The sequence below is a fragment of the Melanostigma gelatinosum genome (genome assembly GCF_949748355.1).
Source record: "Melanostigma gelatinosum genome assembly, chromosome: 15".
Classification (NCBI taxonomy): Eukaryota; Metazoa; Chordata; class Actinopteri; order Perciformes; family Zoarcidae; genus Melanostigma; species Melanostigma gelatinosum.
The window spans coordinates 7293184-7309695 of NC_136648.1; the positions used below are offsets into that span (position 1 = coordinate 7293184).

General features: G+C 44.2%; 1 protein-coding gene across 2 annotated transcripts; it reads right to left on the reverse strand.

Annotated features, from left to right (window-relative positions):
- Positions 1–129: 129 nt before the first annotated feature.
- Positions 130–15708, reverse strand: emilin2a (elastin microfibril interfacer 2a). Of its 2 annotated transcripts, XM_079285393.1 has the most exons (9): positions 15428–15707; positions 14716–14841; positions 12697–12887; positions 10565–12532; positions 3648–3995; positions 2035–2088; positions 1551–1610; positions 1227–1361; positions 130–753 (listed from the first exon to the last, which is right to left on the reverse strand). In XM_079285393.1, exons 1-9 carry the CDS (start codon positions 15571–15573, stop codon positions 431–433), a joined length of 3351 nt encoding a protein of 1116 aa, XP_079141519.1. In that variant the 5' UTR covers positions 15574–15707; the 3' UTR covers positions 130–430. The 2 variants fall into 2 exon arrangements, with proteins under 2 accessions (XP_079141519.1, XP_079141520.1); XM_079285394.1 differs by lacking the exon at positions 1551–1610 and having other exon boundaries at positions 15428–15708.
- Between the last annotated feature and the right edge of the window lie 804 nt (positions 15709–16512).

The following is a 16512-nucleotide window of genomic DNA, read 5'->3' on the forward strand; positions in this document are numbered from 1 at the left end:
GTATTTATTAATCATTCTCTCCTTCCACAGCGTGGGTTACAGAGTAAGATGGAGTGAGCGTATGCTTTGATTCATCACGGTTAATGGATAGTGATATCACATTCTTGCATACTGAGTCTCTGAGATGGCTTTGTTAAAATAACATTTTATGAATTTTTATGTTAATTTACACTTATTTACACAAGACATTCACAATAGGTACAAAAAAGGCATCTTGATACTCAAATGTATTAGAAACAAATCCTGCTTCTCGTATTCAGGTATATATGGCAATGTAATGACTTTAGCTGAATTTATAAGTGAGGATCTTCACACACCGGCACTGCGTGGCAAAGAAGCAGCATCACAGCAGAACAGTGAAACCGATGCTTTCTCCAACATCTCCTCCAGTCCAACTGTCTGGGAACAAACTAGTCCAGCTGAGCTCCAGCTATCTCTTGTCCTGTGGTGCGTACAGGAAGATGGCGCTGTAGGTGGACAGGATCTCCCTGGCCCCGGTGGTGGCCAGCTGGCCTCCGGTCCTCACCAGGCCCACGCGGTCTCCTTTCCTCAGGGGCAGGATCAGACTGAAGGACACCGAGCCTCCGCAGCCGCAGTTGCCGCCGGCTGAGCCCCCGCGTTGACCGGCCGAGCTCTGCAGCCTGTGGACGCTGCGGTTGGACACGGACAGGACGGCCTCCACGCGGTCACCCTGCTTTGCGGTCAGCAGTCCGGAAATCAGGTATCGGCCGTCCAGAGGTGCGGTGAGGATCCCTGAGGAGATGAGAAAGGGAACGAGTGGGTGAGATCAATGACTAGAACGTAAAGTTACTCCTACTGTGGGTCCTGTTGGCATAGCCTAACAGCTGGATTACTTTTGAAGCCTTGAGAACAAGTTATGTTTAAAGTCTTTCTTAAAACAATAGTTCTTGTATTGTGAAATAATCCCCTCTGTTCCCTTCCACCAAAACCTCAGGGTTTTTTTTTCCAACCCACCTGTGCATTACTGTATATCTTGTCTCCTTTGTTTTGTTTTGTTACATGCACAAAATAAAGAAAAACTTTAGCAAAGGAGTTAATTTAACTGGAGCTGTCACACAGATGTGAAGGGCAGAGCCTCGACCTAAAACTAAAGAAACCACAAAAGACCAAGAAACCAACTGGTGTTGCTATGCAGCTTGACTATGTCCATGTACAGTGTCGTAGTGACACTGCAACAGATATTAAAATCTGCTGCTGTTGTGTACCTGTGTGGGGATTGTAGTGTCCTCCGTCGTTGACCAGAACTCTGTTGAAGCGGATGAAGCCAAAGTCTGCAGAGAGCGGCTGCTGCGTGAGGCCGGCAGAGAAGGAGAAGGGATCTGCGCCGATGTCGGCAGGAGCTGGAACGATAACGTGTAAGTCGATCAGCGCCTCATTTCAACGACGAACTACATTTCTCACTTGATATACAGCAACTGAAAGAAATGCATAACTTGACGCCTTCACAAAATCCTTATATTTAAGCGAACGATTTGTGTTTTTTTTTTCTTTATTCGATGCAGTTGCTAGAATTGAGAGCTGACTTCTACCTGGTGATTCAGCTGGAGCGTGATGCGTCGGGTTCCAGGGCATCTTCGCTGCTATGGGAACTACAAGGTACAAATATAGAAAGTGTTGATTGTGTATTAATGCCTTCACAGCTGTTAAGGGTTGACAGACTGATTTTAGATTTAATTATGAGTTTCTAATGTGTTAAAAATCAAAACACAGAATCAACTTTTAGCCACTGACTGTCGCCATTATCTACTTCAGGAATTGTCACCAAATGTAACACCATGCAGGCCGTGGTAAAACTTTCTGGTGAGTGCCTTCAGATGAGCTGAAATCCTTCCATCGTGCGCCCACATCTCCTTCAACTAAACGCATCCACTTCCCACTCCCTCGCACTCTCAGGCTACAAATTATTCACAGCTTTTCCAGTTTTTTGGGGGTTGTTTTTTTTGCACTGATGTAGTTGAATGGCAAAGCCTGCAGATATATGCGTAGTAACTGAATAATGAACTGCTACAATACCTTGCCGGCTGGGTGATTGAGGCTTGAAAGACACATGCTGCAGAGGAGGATAGCCTGCAAAAGGAACGCATGACAAACATCATGTTTTATCATCATCTGAAGAGAGAAGTTAGTGCCAGAGGCGGCAGTTTGGTTTTCCATCTGCACATTGCGGGGTGGTTTCCCAGAGGAAGGTATGAATTAAAACAAAACGGGGTTGTAATCTGCATTATTTTGGTTTTACAAGTGGCTTTTTGAATGAGTACGATGTTGTTTTAGCTGTGACAGCACAATGGGATCTATAAGTAGATTCAAGCGTTTACAGTTTCCTTGAAATGGATCTGAACCTGCAGATATTCGTGCTGTTTTAGTTCTGAATAAGACCAACAATCATAATAACAGATATATACAACCATCCAATCACAAGGATTCTCAGCGCTGTAATGATGATGTGAAAACATGCCCTTCAATGGTGCAGAGTAATTCAAAACTTTCACTCCATATTAAAGCCTAAAGATTTGCATGCATTTTCAATGCAAAGCTTGATTCTCAGGTTAAGAATCTCGACCAACATGGATTTATAGGACATATTTTGAAACTTTTCTCTGTAATTTTACTGCCAAAACGTGCCACGGGGAGGCTAAAACAAAGCCGATGATATTTTCCCTACTCTATATATATGCAGTCATATGAATTCAATCCAGAACTGGCTCTGTGTGACTATCTGTTGTCTCTTCTGTCCAGTTTGACTTGGCCCCAGTTTAAAGCCTTTTAAGTACAGCCTTCCTTTGTGTTGATGACAAAAGAAAACATTGACAATTAAACCTATGTTATGAGTTCCATGTGTGAAACGTAATGGCTGAAGCCAAATTTTTTTGTCAATGCTGATGTGGTTTGGATGAGTGAATCTGATGTGACTGGGATTTGACAGCACTGTTGAAAAGAGGAGCATACATTCATTGTGTCACACATGTGGTAACGCTGGCTCAGTCTCGCTCTCCACGGTGCCAGAATTATGACACGGTGTCCTGAAATGTTCTTCTCGTCTCAGCAGTGATGACAGTTTCAGCGTTCGTACATACGCTTTCGATTTCAGCCCGGGGGAACGGAGAGCACGAGGCTGCACGTGGGCCTCTGAAGCTGTTTATGTTTTTTAAATGTTTGGGGGGGCGGTAATGCAGGTTTGAGACCCTAAAGTCGGATCCATCTGACAATCAAAACAGATGTTCGGAAACAACCTGGAGATGTTTTCTTTTTTTACCCTGTTTTACAGATTTTAGCTGTTCTGCTGCGATCATCTGGAACAGTCTGCCCGAGTATCTGAGAGCTGCTATAAGTGTTATTAAACATAAACCTACCTATTCAGCCGGGCCTTTATATATTTATAGATATTTAAACTATTTAAGTCACTTATTTCATTGTATATAAGTTATTCTATTTTATTGTTATTTTACTTCGTCAACTTGTACATACCAAGAAGTACCTATATTAAGTATTTCATTTTTATTAGTGGCTAAAATGACCAAATCAGGTTTTGAGCCATAAATCCATGGTGTTCACACAGATTTACTGAGTAAAATCGTCCAGATTAGAGCTGCAGTGTGACGGAGATCGTCACCGTGAGCACTTCTCACCTGGTGCGCCAGCGAATCCTTTGACGGGCATGCTGGATGAGTCCTCGGACCCTCTCCGCACGGTCACCCTGCGGCTGTACCCTGGAGGTCCGGCCTCGCCCGTCTCCACCACCGGCCTCATGGGAACCAGCGGGAGAGTGGCGTGGCCCGGTTGCCGGGGGCTGGACGGCTGGCTTGGCGAACTGATCTTGATCGTGTGCATGTTGGGCTGCAGTGGCTGGCTGGGATTGTGCGGCTGCCTGGGGCTGGATGGCAGCGGTGGGATGATGAAAGGGATGTGGATTTGTTGGATTCTGGTTCTGGGGGAATCTGGCGAGGAAGCGGGCCGCTCTGGTCTTAAGGTCATTCCTTAGAAAGAAAAAGACAGACAGTGGGAAGATTGTAAAAAAAAATCTAATTACAGTTCACTTTCTGACCATATGATGGGCGTTACCATCTGGTCACGACAACTGAAAGTGATGTAAAATGTTCTCTGCAAAGGCACAAGCCTGTTTATAAGTCCCACTTCCTCTCTAAGATTCAGACCACATCCCTCCCTTCTCTTGTGAATTCTCTTTTAACAGCTTGAATTTTGATGACAGGCCAAATCAGACCTGGCTTTCAGTGGCCCTCTGAGCTTTTTCTTTTTTCAACCGGTACCATTATTACCCTTCATAAAAGCAGAACAGGCGGACGCAACGAGAACCATCTGAACGGAAACTAGTCGACTGCTTGCCAGACCCCCCTGAGGGCACAGGCATCAGCTGGGCCTCTGAGGTGGGCATATTGATGTCGTGAGTGTCCTGAGGACAAATAACAAAAAATAATTACAGTACCGGTACCTGCTTTGTGTCAGCTCCGCCTCACAACCAGGTGTCAGGCTGATTGTGTCGAGCTGCATTTAAGATTCAGTAAAGAGGTTTTACGTTTAAGGATAAAGCATATTTCTGCATTAAATGACGTTCCTGAGCATTATTTTACTGCCATTTCCGCAACAGGTAAAAGAGTTATACGTGTGATAAATCACAACTTCATGCTATGCATGTGTTATTGAAAACATAACATACCAGGCTTTCTCATTTTGTTTTCATTTCCTCTCATCAGTTGAACAAACAGAATGCATGCTAGCTTTCCGTGTTATTTTAAACAGAAGTAGGGGAAGAATCTGATGCTACTGGTCAGCTGGTAGATGATCAGCTGTCGTAACAACAGGTCAAAAGATGCTGAAGCATGAACGGCTGATCACCGATGAGCTGGTTCAAGTCCCTCTTCCAAAATTGTCTTTGCAGTTTAATGAGCTGGGAAATAACATTGAACCACTTTGTTGGCCCTTCAAGGATAATGTCTCATGTATTTCAGTGAGAAATACTGAATGTAAACATAACAGTGTTACATTACAAGAGAACTCCACTGGGCACTTTCACAAATTAATCCTAAAATCCACTTTAAAGCTTTCAACCATACCGCATCAGCAGTTAAAGAGCAGCTCTGGAGAGAAGTTGTGAACCTTAAAGGGAACGTTCACGCTAAAATTGAAATAACATATTTTTCTATTTACCTGCCGTGCTATTTATCAAACTAGATTGTTTTGGTGTGAGTCGCCTAGTTTTTGGAAATCGCGGGGTCTGCCTTCTCTCCAGTGCAATGGGACTGTATGGCACTCGTCTTGCGGTGCTCAAAGTGCCAAAACAAATACATTTGAAAAACTCAACAGCAATCACACTTTCCAGAGATCACGACCCGGTTACTCAAGATACTCCACCTGAGAGCAGCGGTATTACATTAAAGTCTGCCTGTTGCTCCGGATTATGAAATCCACTCTCTTATTAAATAAAACATCAGCAACCATTGAAACTCCTCCTCCTTGCTGCCAGTGACACCACAAGCTACTCAGAAACCACATGTACAATCAAAAACAAATTAAACGCAGCAATCATGTTGTACTGAGATAATCAGAAATCACTTCCTCATTTCCTTCCCGTGCCTCCTTCAGGACGTTGGTTGGCTGAGTGCATATTTCCCATGAGCTCTCAGCCAGTGTCTCACTCAGGGGGCAAGCACAAAGTCGAACAAAAAAAACAACACACACACACGCACACACCAGTGCTGGTGCACCCAAGAAGAGCATCACCAAAAACAGATGTTATTACTCACAAGCAGATTGAGACACCCTCAAGGGGAGGGAAGCTGCAGAGTGTTCAAAAGTGTCTGAAAGCGTCGAGCCATATTGCAGCAGACAAGCTGATCATGCGATGGAAAATGGTGTCAAGGGGCACAGTGCAGGGAGTGGCGGTTACGCACACAATAACGCACCGCTCACACTCTGAGCATACATTTTTCCTCTCTTGCTATGCACATGGACACAATTTCATCCTCCACCCCAGTGATATTAATGATGGGAGGTTCAAATTGTGCACTGCGTGGCAGACCTTCCATCGTGTATCTGGGTCCATTCTCCTCTGAAGACTTCCAGATGGGCTCATCGGTCAGAGATGGAAACACCTCACGTCGGGGCTTCAGAGGTCTCTCTGGGGAAGCTGTTGCAGTCAAAGCGCCCCCTCCAAAATTCTGCTGCGCACTAAATATATACAGTTTGTGGTGTCGAGTTCAATTTTTCATTCTTTTCCAAGCAGACACCCGTAGACTTCAAAAAGCCTTTGATATCTTGTTTTCCTTCATCGCGGTACAGTTAATCTCACTGCCTGTCTCTCCTGTATGAAGTCAGAATGATCAATTGCAAAGCATTGATCCATTAAATCAAAGCCTTCAATTTGTCCCTGCTTTAACACAACTGCTTTCTTTTCTTTTCTGACGGCCTCGTCTGTCAATAGACCCAAAGAACAGGGTGGAGGGAGAGGAGGAAAATAAGTCCTCTGGCATTCTTGGAAGGACAAACAAACAAAAAACTGGACAGAAGGAGCGAGCGATGAGTGAGAAAAGGGAGAGTAGTTCAGCGATAAGAGAGGGAGAGAGAAACAGGGTAGTGATTTGAGCTCGACTGGGATCACCTCCAAAAAAAGGAGGAAAAAAACTTCTTGAGAATCAAATGAGAAAAATTCCGAACAAGACAGTTGATTCGTCACCGTCTAAATGAGGAACAGGAAGCTCAGGCTCTTTGAAAACAGAAGCTTTTCCTAATAACATATATGAAACAGTCTGCTTTATCACATGTCGTTTCACAATCACTTTGACACCTCTGTGTTATACAGAGTCACTGCTGCTTAACCGCGACTCCCTCTCAGAAAGCAAACGGACCGTTCGCTGCTGCAGCTGCTGTGAGCAGAGCAGTGCCAACGTTTTGCAACTGAAGTCACGCAAATTCCATTCAGCAGTCACATTGAGTAAGGGCAAAGCTATTCCAGTTAATCTTTCAGTTCTGTTATTACAACACCTCATCTGTTCGCAGCCTCCTCGGGGTCTTCATATGACTGAGGAAAACATAAAGTCCTCACGCTACCTCAGCCACACAGTCCCACTCCCTCTCTCGGGGGATACAGACTATGAGCACACAGAGAGAGAATATCATGGTATTTGCCCTTAAAGGAAAATATCGACATTTTGGGGAACACGTTTATTCACTTTCTTGCCGAGAGTTGGAAGAGAATAAACATTTCTCATGTCTGTACAGTAGATATGAAGCTACCACCAGCGACAAGCTAACTTAGCTTAACACGACTGTAAACAGGAAACTGCTCGCCTGCCTGTGTCCAAAGTAGCCAAATCTGCCTACCAGCACTCTGATGCTCACTAATTAACAAGTATCTTGTTTATTCAATCCATACAAAAACATTGTTGCTGGCTGCCTGAAAAAAAGCATAATTAATGAGCTTTAGAGGTGCTGGTAGGAGGATTTTGTTTCCTTTAGACAGATCCAGGCTAGCTAGTTTCCAGCGTTTATGCTAAGCTAAGTTGGCCAGCTCCTGGCAGTAGCTTTACGTGTATCAAACAGAAATGTGAGTTGTATCGATCTTCTCAACTATTTGCAAGAAAATGAATATATTTCCCAGGCGGCAACCTCCAGAGTTTAAAAGTGAAGCCAAGGCAAAAGTGCCTTAAACTTGCATTATTTTAACAGCCATTGGGTTGCTGATGCTCCCCTTGTAGAAGTCTATGAGAAAATGACACTACTTCTCACTTGATTTATTACCTCAGTGAACATTATACACATGAGTTCATGGTCTCAATCGCTAGTTTCAAGTCTTCTTCAATACAGCATGATGTTCATTTCGTAAATTATAGTTGCATTTAGAGCAACATAGACAATAAAGCACGGTATGCTTTAGGGCGTTGCTGTCTTGTGATTGATTGGCAAGTCGCTGCCATGGAGTTTTCCGGTCTGGGAGTTGTCCGTGTTTTCGTCTTACAACTGTTACCCTTTCACAGTGTGTTTTTAGTTCATGAAAGTTAATTGTAACATTTTGGTCACCTGAAAATGTCTCATTCAATGTTTTACTCAGCGCCACCCTCGCTTGTCACTTCTGGTCGCAGAAAAACAAGGTGGCGCAGACAAAAACCAAGATGGAGACGGACAAAATGCCAAACCCGAGGCTTCAAAACCGTAGTCCACAAACCAATGGGTAACGTGATGGTGACTGCATATACAGCATACATGTCTGTTGTATTTCCCAAATATATGTATGTATTTCTTTAAATATGCTCCCTCATATTGAAAAAAAGATAGAAACTGATACAGGGATTAGGGATAAACAACCAATCAAGAGGCCCCGACAATTTGTTACAGTATGCACAGGCCTGTCTGATTTAATGCCGGGCAGAGGTGCAGTGTGCTGTTACGTGTACAGTCATGAAATCATACATCGCAGTTTGGAAATAACTGCCCAAATTTGGCAAAGAGTTAAATGGAATAGAAAACGCCTTCATTTTCTCCATCTCTCTCCACAACCGCTAATCCAGCCGCCCTCCTGTTCTCCTCAGGTCCCTATCATACCATTGTTTTGGATGGTTTGAGAGAGGGAGTGCACCGGTGATGGGGCCCTAGCTATGACATCACAGCTAAGGGTAGTCGAAGCATCTGGTCCTGGGTGTGGAGCCCTGCTTCTCCCCTCTCCATCAAGACTGGCTCCAGCAGTGAGTCAGGGCCCTTAATGAGGACCAGACTCCACACATCGGGCTGAGGTCACCCTACGGGAATCTCTGGAGGTTGGTATGTGTAAGGAAAAAAGAGAGGGAGGGAGGTGTATTGCGTATGTATGTGTGCGTGTGTTTAATTGTGTACTGAGAGACCGGGAATTGAGATCGAGGTCTGCAGTTCTGTGGTATGAGTAACAACAACAAAAAAGCAATGTCACGGTGCAAGAAAAAAGACCTCACAGCTCAACGTGGATGCACCAGTCTGCTCGGGTATGTCCTGACATTTACATGAGGGAGCAATGAGGCACAAAACAGTGCGAGTAAATGATCAGAGTAGTTAGGAGGGGCTGACCTCTTGTCATCTAAAAGATGTAATTCCTGATATAAAAACTTGGGAATTCTTAGGAAAACATGGATCGAAGTCGCAGGAAGTTTCCATCGTGGGCCTCTGCCTGTTGGTGCTGGGACATATTGAATGACATATTCAAGGCGAGCACGGGAGGCCCAGTGAACCCGTGTCCTCCCTCTCCGGGAAATACCCTACGGCCATTCATGGGATCTGATCCTTCCCACCGAGCCTCCATATAAGCCAAGCAAGCAGAATGCATGATATGGAGGATTATCTTCAGGAAAAGTTTGTGTTTACACAGATGTTAGTCACGCTTGATAATATCATATGACGGAAATTAGAGAGGAAGCTACAAAGGAGTGTGTGTATTTAGTAATTTAAGTGCCTGACTGCGCTAATGGGAGAATCCATAGACTTTTGAGTGGTGAAACTGTGCCATAATCTACAATTAATCCTGTCATATAGCATACTGAAATGTAATAGGTTAAAGTAACAATTGTGCTTATTTGTTTTCTTGCTGAGAGTTGGATGAAATATGAAGCTACGGACAGCACCAAGTTAGTTTATCTTATTATAAAGACTGGAATTAGGGGGAAAGAGCTAGCCTGCCTTTCTACAAAATGAATTTTATAATGTCGAGCACACAACTCGTATTGAAGCCTCAAGTTTGGAATTTTGGTCTTCGTCATCTTAGCTTTTTGCCACCAGATGTGACAAGAGAGGGTGGAGCTACATACAACAGAATGCTGAATAAGACAAAACAATATAATTCTTTCCTTCTGGTCTCTCCCCCGCACATCCCTGTCTCTCTACTAAAACACACTCGTCACTTTTAACATTCATACACTTCACTTGGTTTACGGTCCTGTTATCTGTTTTTGCGTGCACTTTATTCCACATCCTATATTACATATCTTATTGTACATTTCAAATATGTTTCTATTTCCTGCACTGTGCTGACTGTTTTTGACAGTTAAGTGTTATTTGATAGTTTATGTTATTTTGATAGTTAAATGTCATTTTTTATTGTTGAATGTTATGCACCTTCCGACACGACAAATTCCTTGCAGGTGAAAACTTGCTTGACAACAAACGATTCTGATTCTGACAAAGCAAATAAGCTTATCTGCCAAAATGTTGACCTTTTCCTTTAAATTCACGAATGAAGTGAAGCCTGCAACATGGTTCAGGTAGTCAGTCTCATTTTACACTCTCATGACATACTCTTCTTATTGCAACATACATGCAGTGGACTCTTTTTCACTGTGGTGTAGTTAAGCGGTACTTAACCTGCTGTCCCTTTCTGCCACATTACCGCTGCTGCATTTCATAAGCCTCAACCTCCACCTGTAGGCTCTGAGTCGACATTCCCCTTGGTTGGAAGATATTTCCTCGACCCCCCCCCCCCCCTCGATATGACCTCACAATGCCAAATGATCATTTCCTTCCGCAAACATTACCACAGACAGCCAATGATGTCATCAAACCACAAACTCACCTGGCTCTTTGGTGGCGACGTCTTTCAAGACATGTTTGGCCATCGCCGACAGCTGCGCCTGGAACCTCTGCAGGGAATTCTGCAGCGCCATGATGTCCGCGCCATGATTTCCACAGGTGACGTTCATCCTGTACACATAGTCCTGCAGACCAACAACATGTCTCTCCAGTCCATCTTTCAGCTCTTTGATGTTGACAGAAACCCCATCTAACCGTCCACACACCTTTTCAAGTCTGGACACGCGTCCATCCACAGCAGAAATGCCATCAGAAACACCCTGCGTGTTCTGTTTACATTGACTCAGTTCAGATGACACCTGCCTGCTGAGCGCATTGAACCTAGTCTTCAGCTCTTCCACATGTCGTCTGGTGTCCTCTGCCTGGCTATTGGGTGCAGCTATCACTGATGCCCAGTTGTCCCGTGCTGGACTCCCAACGCCACTGTGCTCTGCATGGCAGCATGTCGAGTTTATTTCGTGCATATCCTGGTTGTATTTGATTAAGGACTCGCTGAGCCCGGTAACAGCTCCAGCCAGACCGAGCACATTATCTTGGAGATGAATCAATCTCTTCTGGAAGTCATCCGTCGTCTTCGCACGTCTCTCATTTGCGACTGACTGCCGTCCAACCAGATCTTCCAGTTGCCTGAGCTTGTCCGCGTTGGCATTGACATCTGTGTTGAGAACGTCCAATTCATTCCTGCACCGACTCAGGTCCGTCAAAATGTTTTCTAGACCTTTAGGTGTGGGCGAGGAACTCACTGCACCTACACTAATTCCTGAGCCTGAACATCCTGCAGAGCACAACTCTCCAACAGCATTGACCTTATCATCCAAACCTTTGAGGAGGAACTTATTGTTGTTGACTTCTGTCTGGATGCCATCCATGGAGTCACTAAACATCCCAGGGTAGGAGCTGTTGCTCATTTCCACCAGCATGTTCGTAAACTGGTCCTCCATGCTGTCCAGACGCTCCTCCAGAAGCCGCCGGAGTGCTGCCACTTCGTCCGAGATCGTTCGGGTCAGCTTCTCTTCGATATAGAAGCAGTGAGTCTCTGCATTTTGCTCCGTGATGTTAATGCGTGCCTCCAGCTCTTCAATCATCAGGCCGAAATCATCGTCTACTCGAGGAGCAGACAGGTACGCCAGCTCGTTGTCAATGCGGACGTTCAGGATGCGATGAGCCTCTGCAATACGGTCAATCTCCCGCCACAGGTCTTTGTGGTCACTATGCTCCTTTTTCAATTTGGATGGATCAGTCTGCCTTTGAGTTCGTATAGGTCCATCTGCTGCTGCCATGTCCAGACGTAGTGCCCGGATCTCCTTTCTCAGATCAGCCTCCTTGGTATCCATCAGCTTAGTCAGGCTGACGAAACCTTGATCACGGTTGTCTTCACAGGTCTTGATCTTGTCGTTGCATGAGCTTTGCAGCTTGGCCATCTGTTCCTCCACGTTCTGGTCATGCTCCTTCTTCAGCTTCTCAAATGTTCCATCAACATAGGTCTGTATGACATCAAACTCCGCTATAGCTGGAGTCAGAGATTGAGAGGCATCCATCAGGACGCGGATCTGCCCCTCATGACTTGTCATGGTTCCTCTTAGGTCCTCCAAAGCTTCATCCTTGCTTTTCAGTTCATTGTTGATATCATCCAACCGGGTCACTATTTTTTCTATAGCCTTGTCTCCAGCAATCCCACCTCTGGTAGCCTGACCGTCCAGCACTGCCGGGGTCTCCTCTGCGCCCGCAGCCGTACCGCTGTCTGGTGGACGCATGTTGTTGAGAAGTGTCACCAGTATCTTCTTTGTGTCTTCCTGCAGATCTGTGCGGAGGTTGGCAGTTAACCCGGTCAAAGCAGACTGGAGATCCAGGACTGTCTGAGACAGGCGCTGAACTTCACCCTCGAGAAGACGCATCTTATCTGTCCCAACATGCCTCCCCTCATGGTGCCCTGTCTCTCTCCGCTCTGGCCCTATGATCAGAAAATAAGTTATTCGATTATTATTGTTTACATTCTCTCCTCCTTTAAGCGAAAGACACTCAGGTAGCTCAAATTAGTTGTTGAGTGGTAGTTACATTTGGAAATACATTGATATTTTGCAGAAATTTTGAAAAACTCAAAAAGATGTCTCTTACTCTGGTAGTGTCTGTATGTATATCCAGGATTTGGTGGGAGGTAAGGCTGCGTTCCCTGAACAGTTTGTCGGTCTGGGGGTGGTTTTAAATCTTTACAGTCCAGACCGTGGTAACCAGGACAGCATCGCCACTCCAACTCTGTGACCGCCTTGAAGGCAATCTTGTATGTAGGTCGAAAGCGATTTTGGTATCTGCAAAACAGGGCAGAGTAACCAATTTTTCAAAAGCTCAAACAAACTTGGGAACACTGAGCTTCATTTCCAAGATCAAATCCAGACCATTTATGGGATGTTATTGTACATCTAATCTGCCATTCCAAAAAAGAAGAAACTGTTCTGATAATGTCTATTTTTATTGGGATCTGTTGACTCCTGCAATCACCAAGACATCTGCCCAAGCTTTAATTGTTTTTAAATCTCCTTTTCTTTTGCCTTATGTTTTGATGCTTTTAATGGTTTTATGTGAAGCACTTTGAATTACCTTGTTGTTGAAATGTGCTATACAAATAAACTTGCCTTGCCTTGCCTTTGGGAACACTTTGTGAGTTTCTCTACTTTATCACGGTGCATGAACATTTCTAGCCAAGGAAAACAGTTCCCAAAGAAACAATAGATGACACCACTTCCCTGAAGGCAGCGGTCATGTCATGCAGAACATCTGGAAAGTTGATGACTGAAACAATCATCTTTGCACATTTCCTAACTGACACCCTCACTGATAACACTGTTCTAGCTTGACAAAACTTTAATCCTTGACATCAGAGCTGGAGTCAATGTGTGCTTAAAGTCCCAATGAAACCGAACTTAAAGCGCCTTTAGCATCAGTGAAACTGGATGATTATGTCTTTATATCATTGGTTGGTACTAGCTTACGTAAGCCCACCTCGTATATTGTTTTACTGGAAGAAAAGATAATTATATATTTATATGAAAATACAAAGAAGTGTATGTTTTTTTCATATTTTTTCATATATTGTTAAATAAGTGCACAATACGACCCTGGATGTGATTTAAAAGGGTAAAAGGGGGATTTTTCCTTTAATTTCATCTCATCCGCACATGAGATAAAGCCATTATGTGATCCCTTAGAAATGGAAAAATCCAGAGGTGTCTCTTCTCACTGCCAGGTCTTCTTGCTTTAAGCAGAAACTTGGAAGTGTGTTCCCGTGACGTAAGAATGATTTGTTTCCAGGGATCTTTTCCACCACACACTGGCTGTTTGGATCACAAAGCTCAACAACAGATAACATGTGTTGTTTCACAACTAAAAATGATTTACAAAGCTAAATATATTAAATTGCAACACATGTTCCAGTAAAGAATCAACATTCCAAGAAACCACGTCCTTTGAACATCATGAATATGCTGCTTTTTTTTACATGTTCAAAGGAAGGTTCACCCCAAAAATCAATAGTAGGCCTACATATGTTTCCTCTTGTAGGGACTTTTATCAATCTAGATTGTTTTGGTGTGTGAGTTGCATAGTTTGGGAGCTATCAGCTGTCTGCCTTCTCTCCAATATAATGGAACCACACTCCGCTTTGCTTGTGTTGCTCAAAGAGCCAAAAAATACATTTGAAACGATCAACAGCAATGACTCTTTCCAGAGATCATGACCCTGTTACTCAAGATAATCCACAGACCTTGTTGTGAGCAGTTTCATGTCGAGAACTATGTTTGAAAGAAAATAGAAGTAGTGCAGCAGTGTCCACAGGTGATCACTGTTAACACTAGCCTGTAACTTGGAAGGCTATTTCAGGTAAATGTGTATCGCTACAGAGAGAGTTCTCGTCCTCATTAGCGCTCCATTTCCTGTTTAAGCCTTTGCCTTTTCAGTGGGCTTTTTAACTCGCTAAAAAAAAATGCTGCGCTTATGTTTATGCCAACAGCGTTTCTTTTCGCCACTGTGAATATTTCTGTTTCTGTCTCTCAGAGAAACATTTTGTATCAGAACTCCGGTCCATCTCATACATCTGAACATGCATCCTCGACCCTATGCCCTCGTCCCCAGGATGCTCACGTCACTTGTTGCTGGCAGTCGCGCTGGTAGGCTGGGCAGGGGGCCAGTACGGGCTCCTGGAAGCTCTCCACACTCCCCTGCACGGCGCAGCTCACGTTCCTGCGCACCACATAGGCACACCAGTTCCTGAGAGGAGAGAAATAAACCAGATTTATATGTACCAAGAACTATCAGAGACATTTTTGGAGAAGTACTCCGTAAATAAAGTGAGTTATTTAGTGATTTGAGATAATAATAAAACATCACAATTCGGCCCTAATGCTTTAGCTTACAAGTTGCGTGTTTTTAGTTTATCTGCATAAGAGTTGCAAATGAACTGCTCTCCTTTTAATGGTCTCCTTTTAACGAGGGATTGGAGTAATCCACTGGCATTCCAGCGTTTATCTAAATGTTATCACCTTTTATCAACACTGGCAAACTCCAGCCAAATTTAGCCGCCGGCTGATGAAAGCACAGTGGATGTTAACAGCCTACAGATGACCATAAGAGGCTGAATCTTCACCGGTCTGAGGTCATTCTGATTAATGAGAAGTTTTGGACTTCATCGCGTTTTTTTTTTTTTTTGGCAACTGCGCAACAAAAGGCACGCAGCTTTAAACTTCGGGGAAAGTGGGATTAAAGAAACGCCCGTGCTGAATTTGTTGTTATGACTTTCTCAAAAACAGAAACGTTTCAATGGTTGGCCACATGCGTATAAAGACCCGTAACGTACCTGTTTCTGTGTCTCTGTACCACTCCAGTGTATGCAGACCCTTGGAACAAGTCATAAGAGGAGGGAGACCCGTAAGTGAACTGAAAGTTCAAAAACAATGTGAAAACTGTCCACCGCCAGTCCATCTCTCCGCTCCTGCAATTCATACGAAACAAACGGCTTAAAATAAATACTCCGAACACAGAAAAGAGAGGCTATTCTGCTATTATCATGCGCGACGTTCCCAAAAAACCACAGTCACATTGCCCCAGTGACTGATGAAACTCCAAGTTTGGGGAAGTCCACATTCACTTCAACTCCCTTGGAATGACGTTTGGGGCCAACACCCTCCTCCCAAAAATTCACGAGGAGGAAAAACAACCCCCCGACCTTAAAAAAAAAGTTTTAGCATTTCTTTGTGGCGATGTTTCCTTTAATTAAGTTATGCTTTTAAGTCAGTAATTAATGTAGGAGAGGATGTTGCCATCGATTTGGGAATGAGTTGTTTATCTGCCAACAGCCAGTAATTCACACCTCACTGATGAACATGACAGGATAATGTCTTTTGAATGCAGCCTCCTGAGTTGAAAGAGGTGTGTGTGGTGTTGATGATATTCATGGCCAGAGATAACTAGTCCTTTGCATTCTGCTCTGTTGCTGAATGGGGCTGTGGGGGGAATAAATAGTCTGCGTGCAGTCTGTTCTTTTCTGCACTGAGCAATACTTTTTTTTTTCCCAGAGCCAGACTGAGCAATTTGCTGAGCAACATCTTACTGTGGAGGGAGACAGAAAGTAGCACATTAGTTACACAAGAGCTACAATTCACAGCACTCCAGGCAGGAATTCATTGTCTGTGCTTTAGAGCTGTGTGACCGTGTGAGAAAGAGGAGAGTTTCCAAGCACACAGTGCTGCTGTGGAAATTATTTCTGGTGAGCCTGAAGCCATTTCCCTCCAGTTCCCCTGTCGTGGGCCACACCGGATGACTCTCCCCCGATCAGATAGATTCTGTCATTTAACGTAAAGAGACTTTACGGAGGGGGGGGGGGGGAGAAGTCAAGATGGGGTGATAATGAATCAGAGGAATGCTGTAAAGCATTATGGGAGC

What these genes read in the sequence shown, in the direction of transcription:
- emilin2a (XM_079285393.1), bottom strand. Translation starts at nt 15,573, where the DNA reads ATGAATTGCAGGAGCGGAGAGATGGACTGGCGGTGGACAGTTTTCACA. An exon ending in GACTGCCAGCAACAAGTGAC is followed by an intron (nt 12,888 to 14,715) that starts GTGAGCATCCTG and finishes CCTGTTTTGCAG; the next exon opens with ATACCAAAATCGCTTTCGAC. An exon ending in CGTCGCCACCAAAGAGCCAG is followed by an intron (nt 3,996 to 10,564) that starts GTGAGTTTGTGG and finishes TTTCTTTCTAAG; the next exon opens with GAATGACCTTAAGACCAGAG.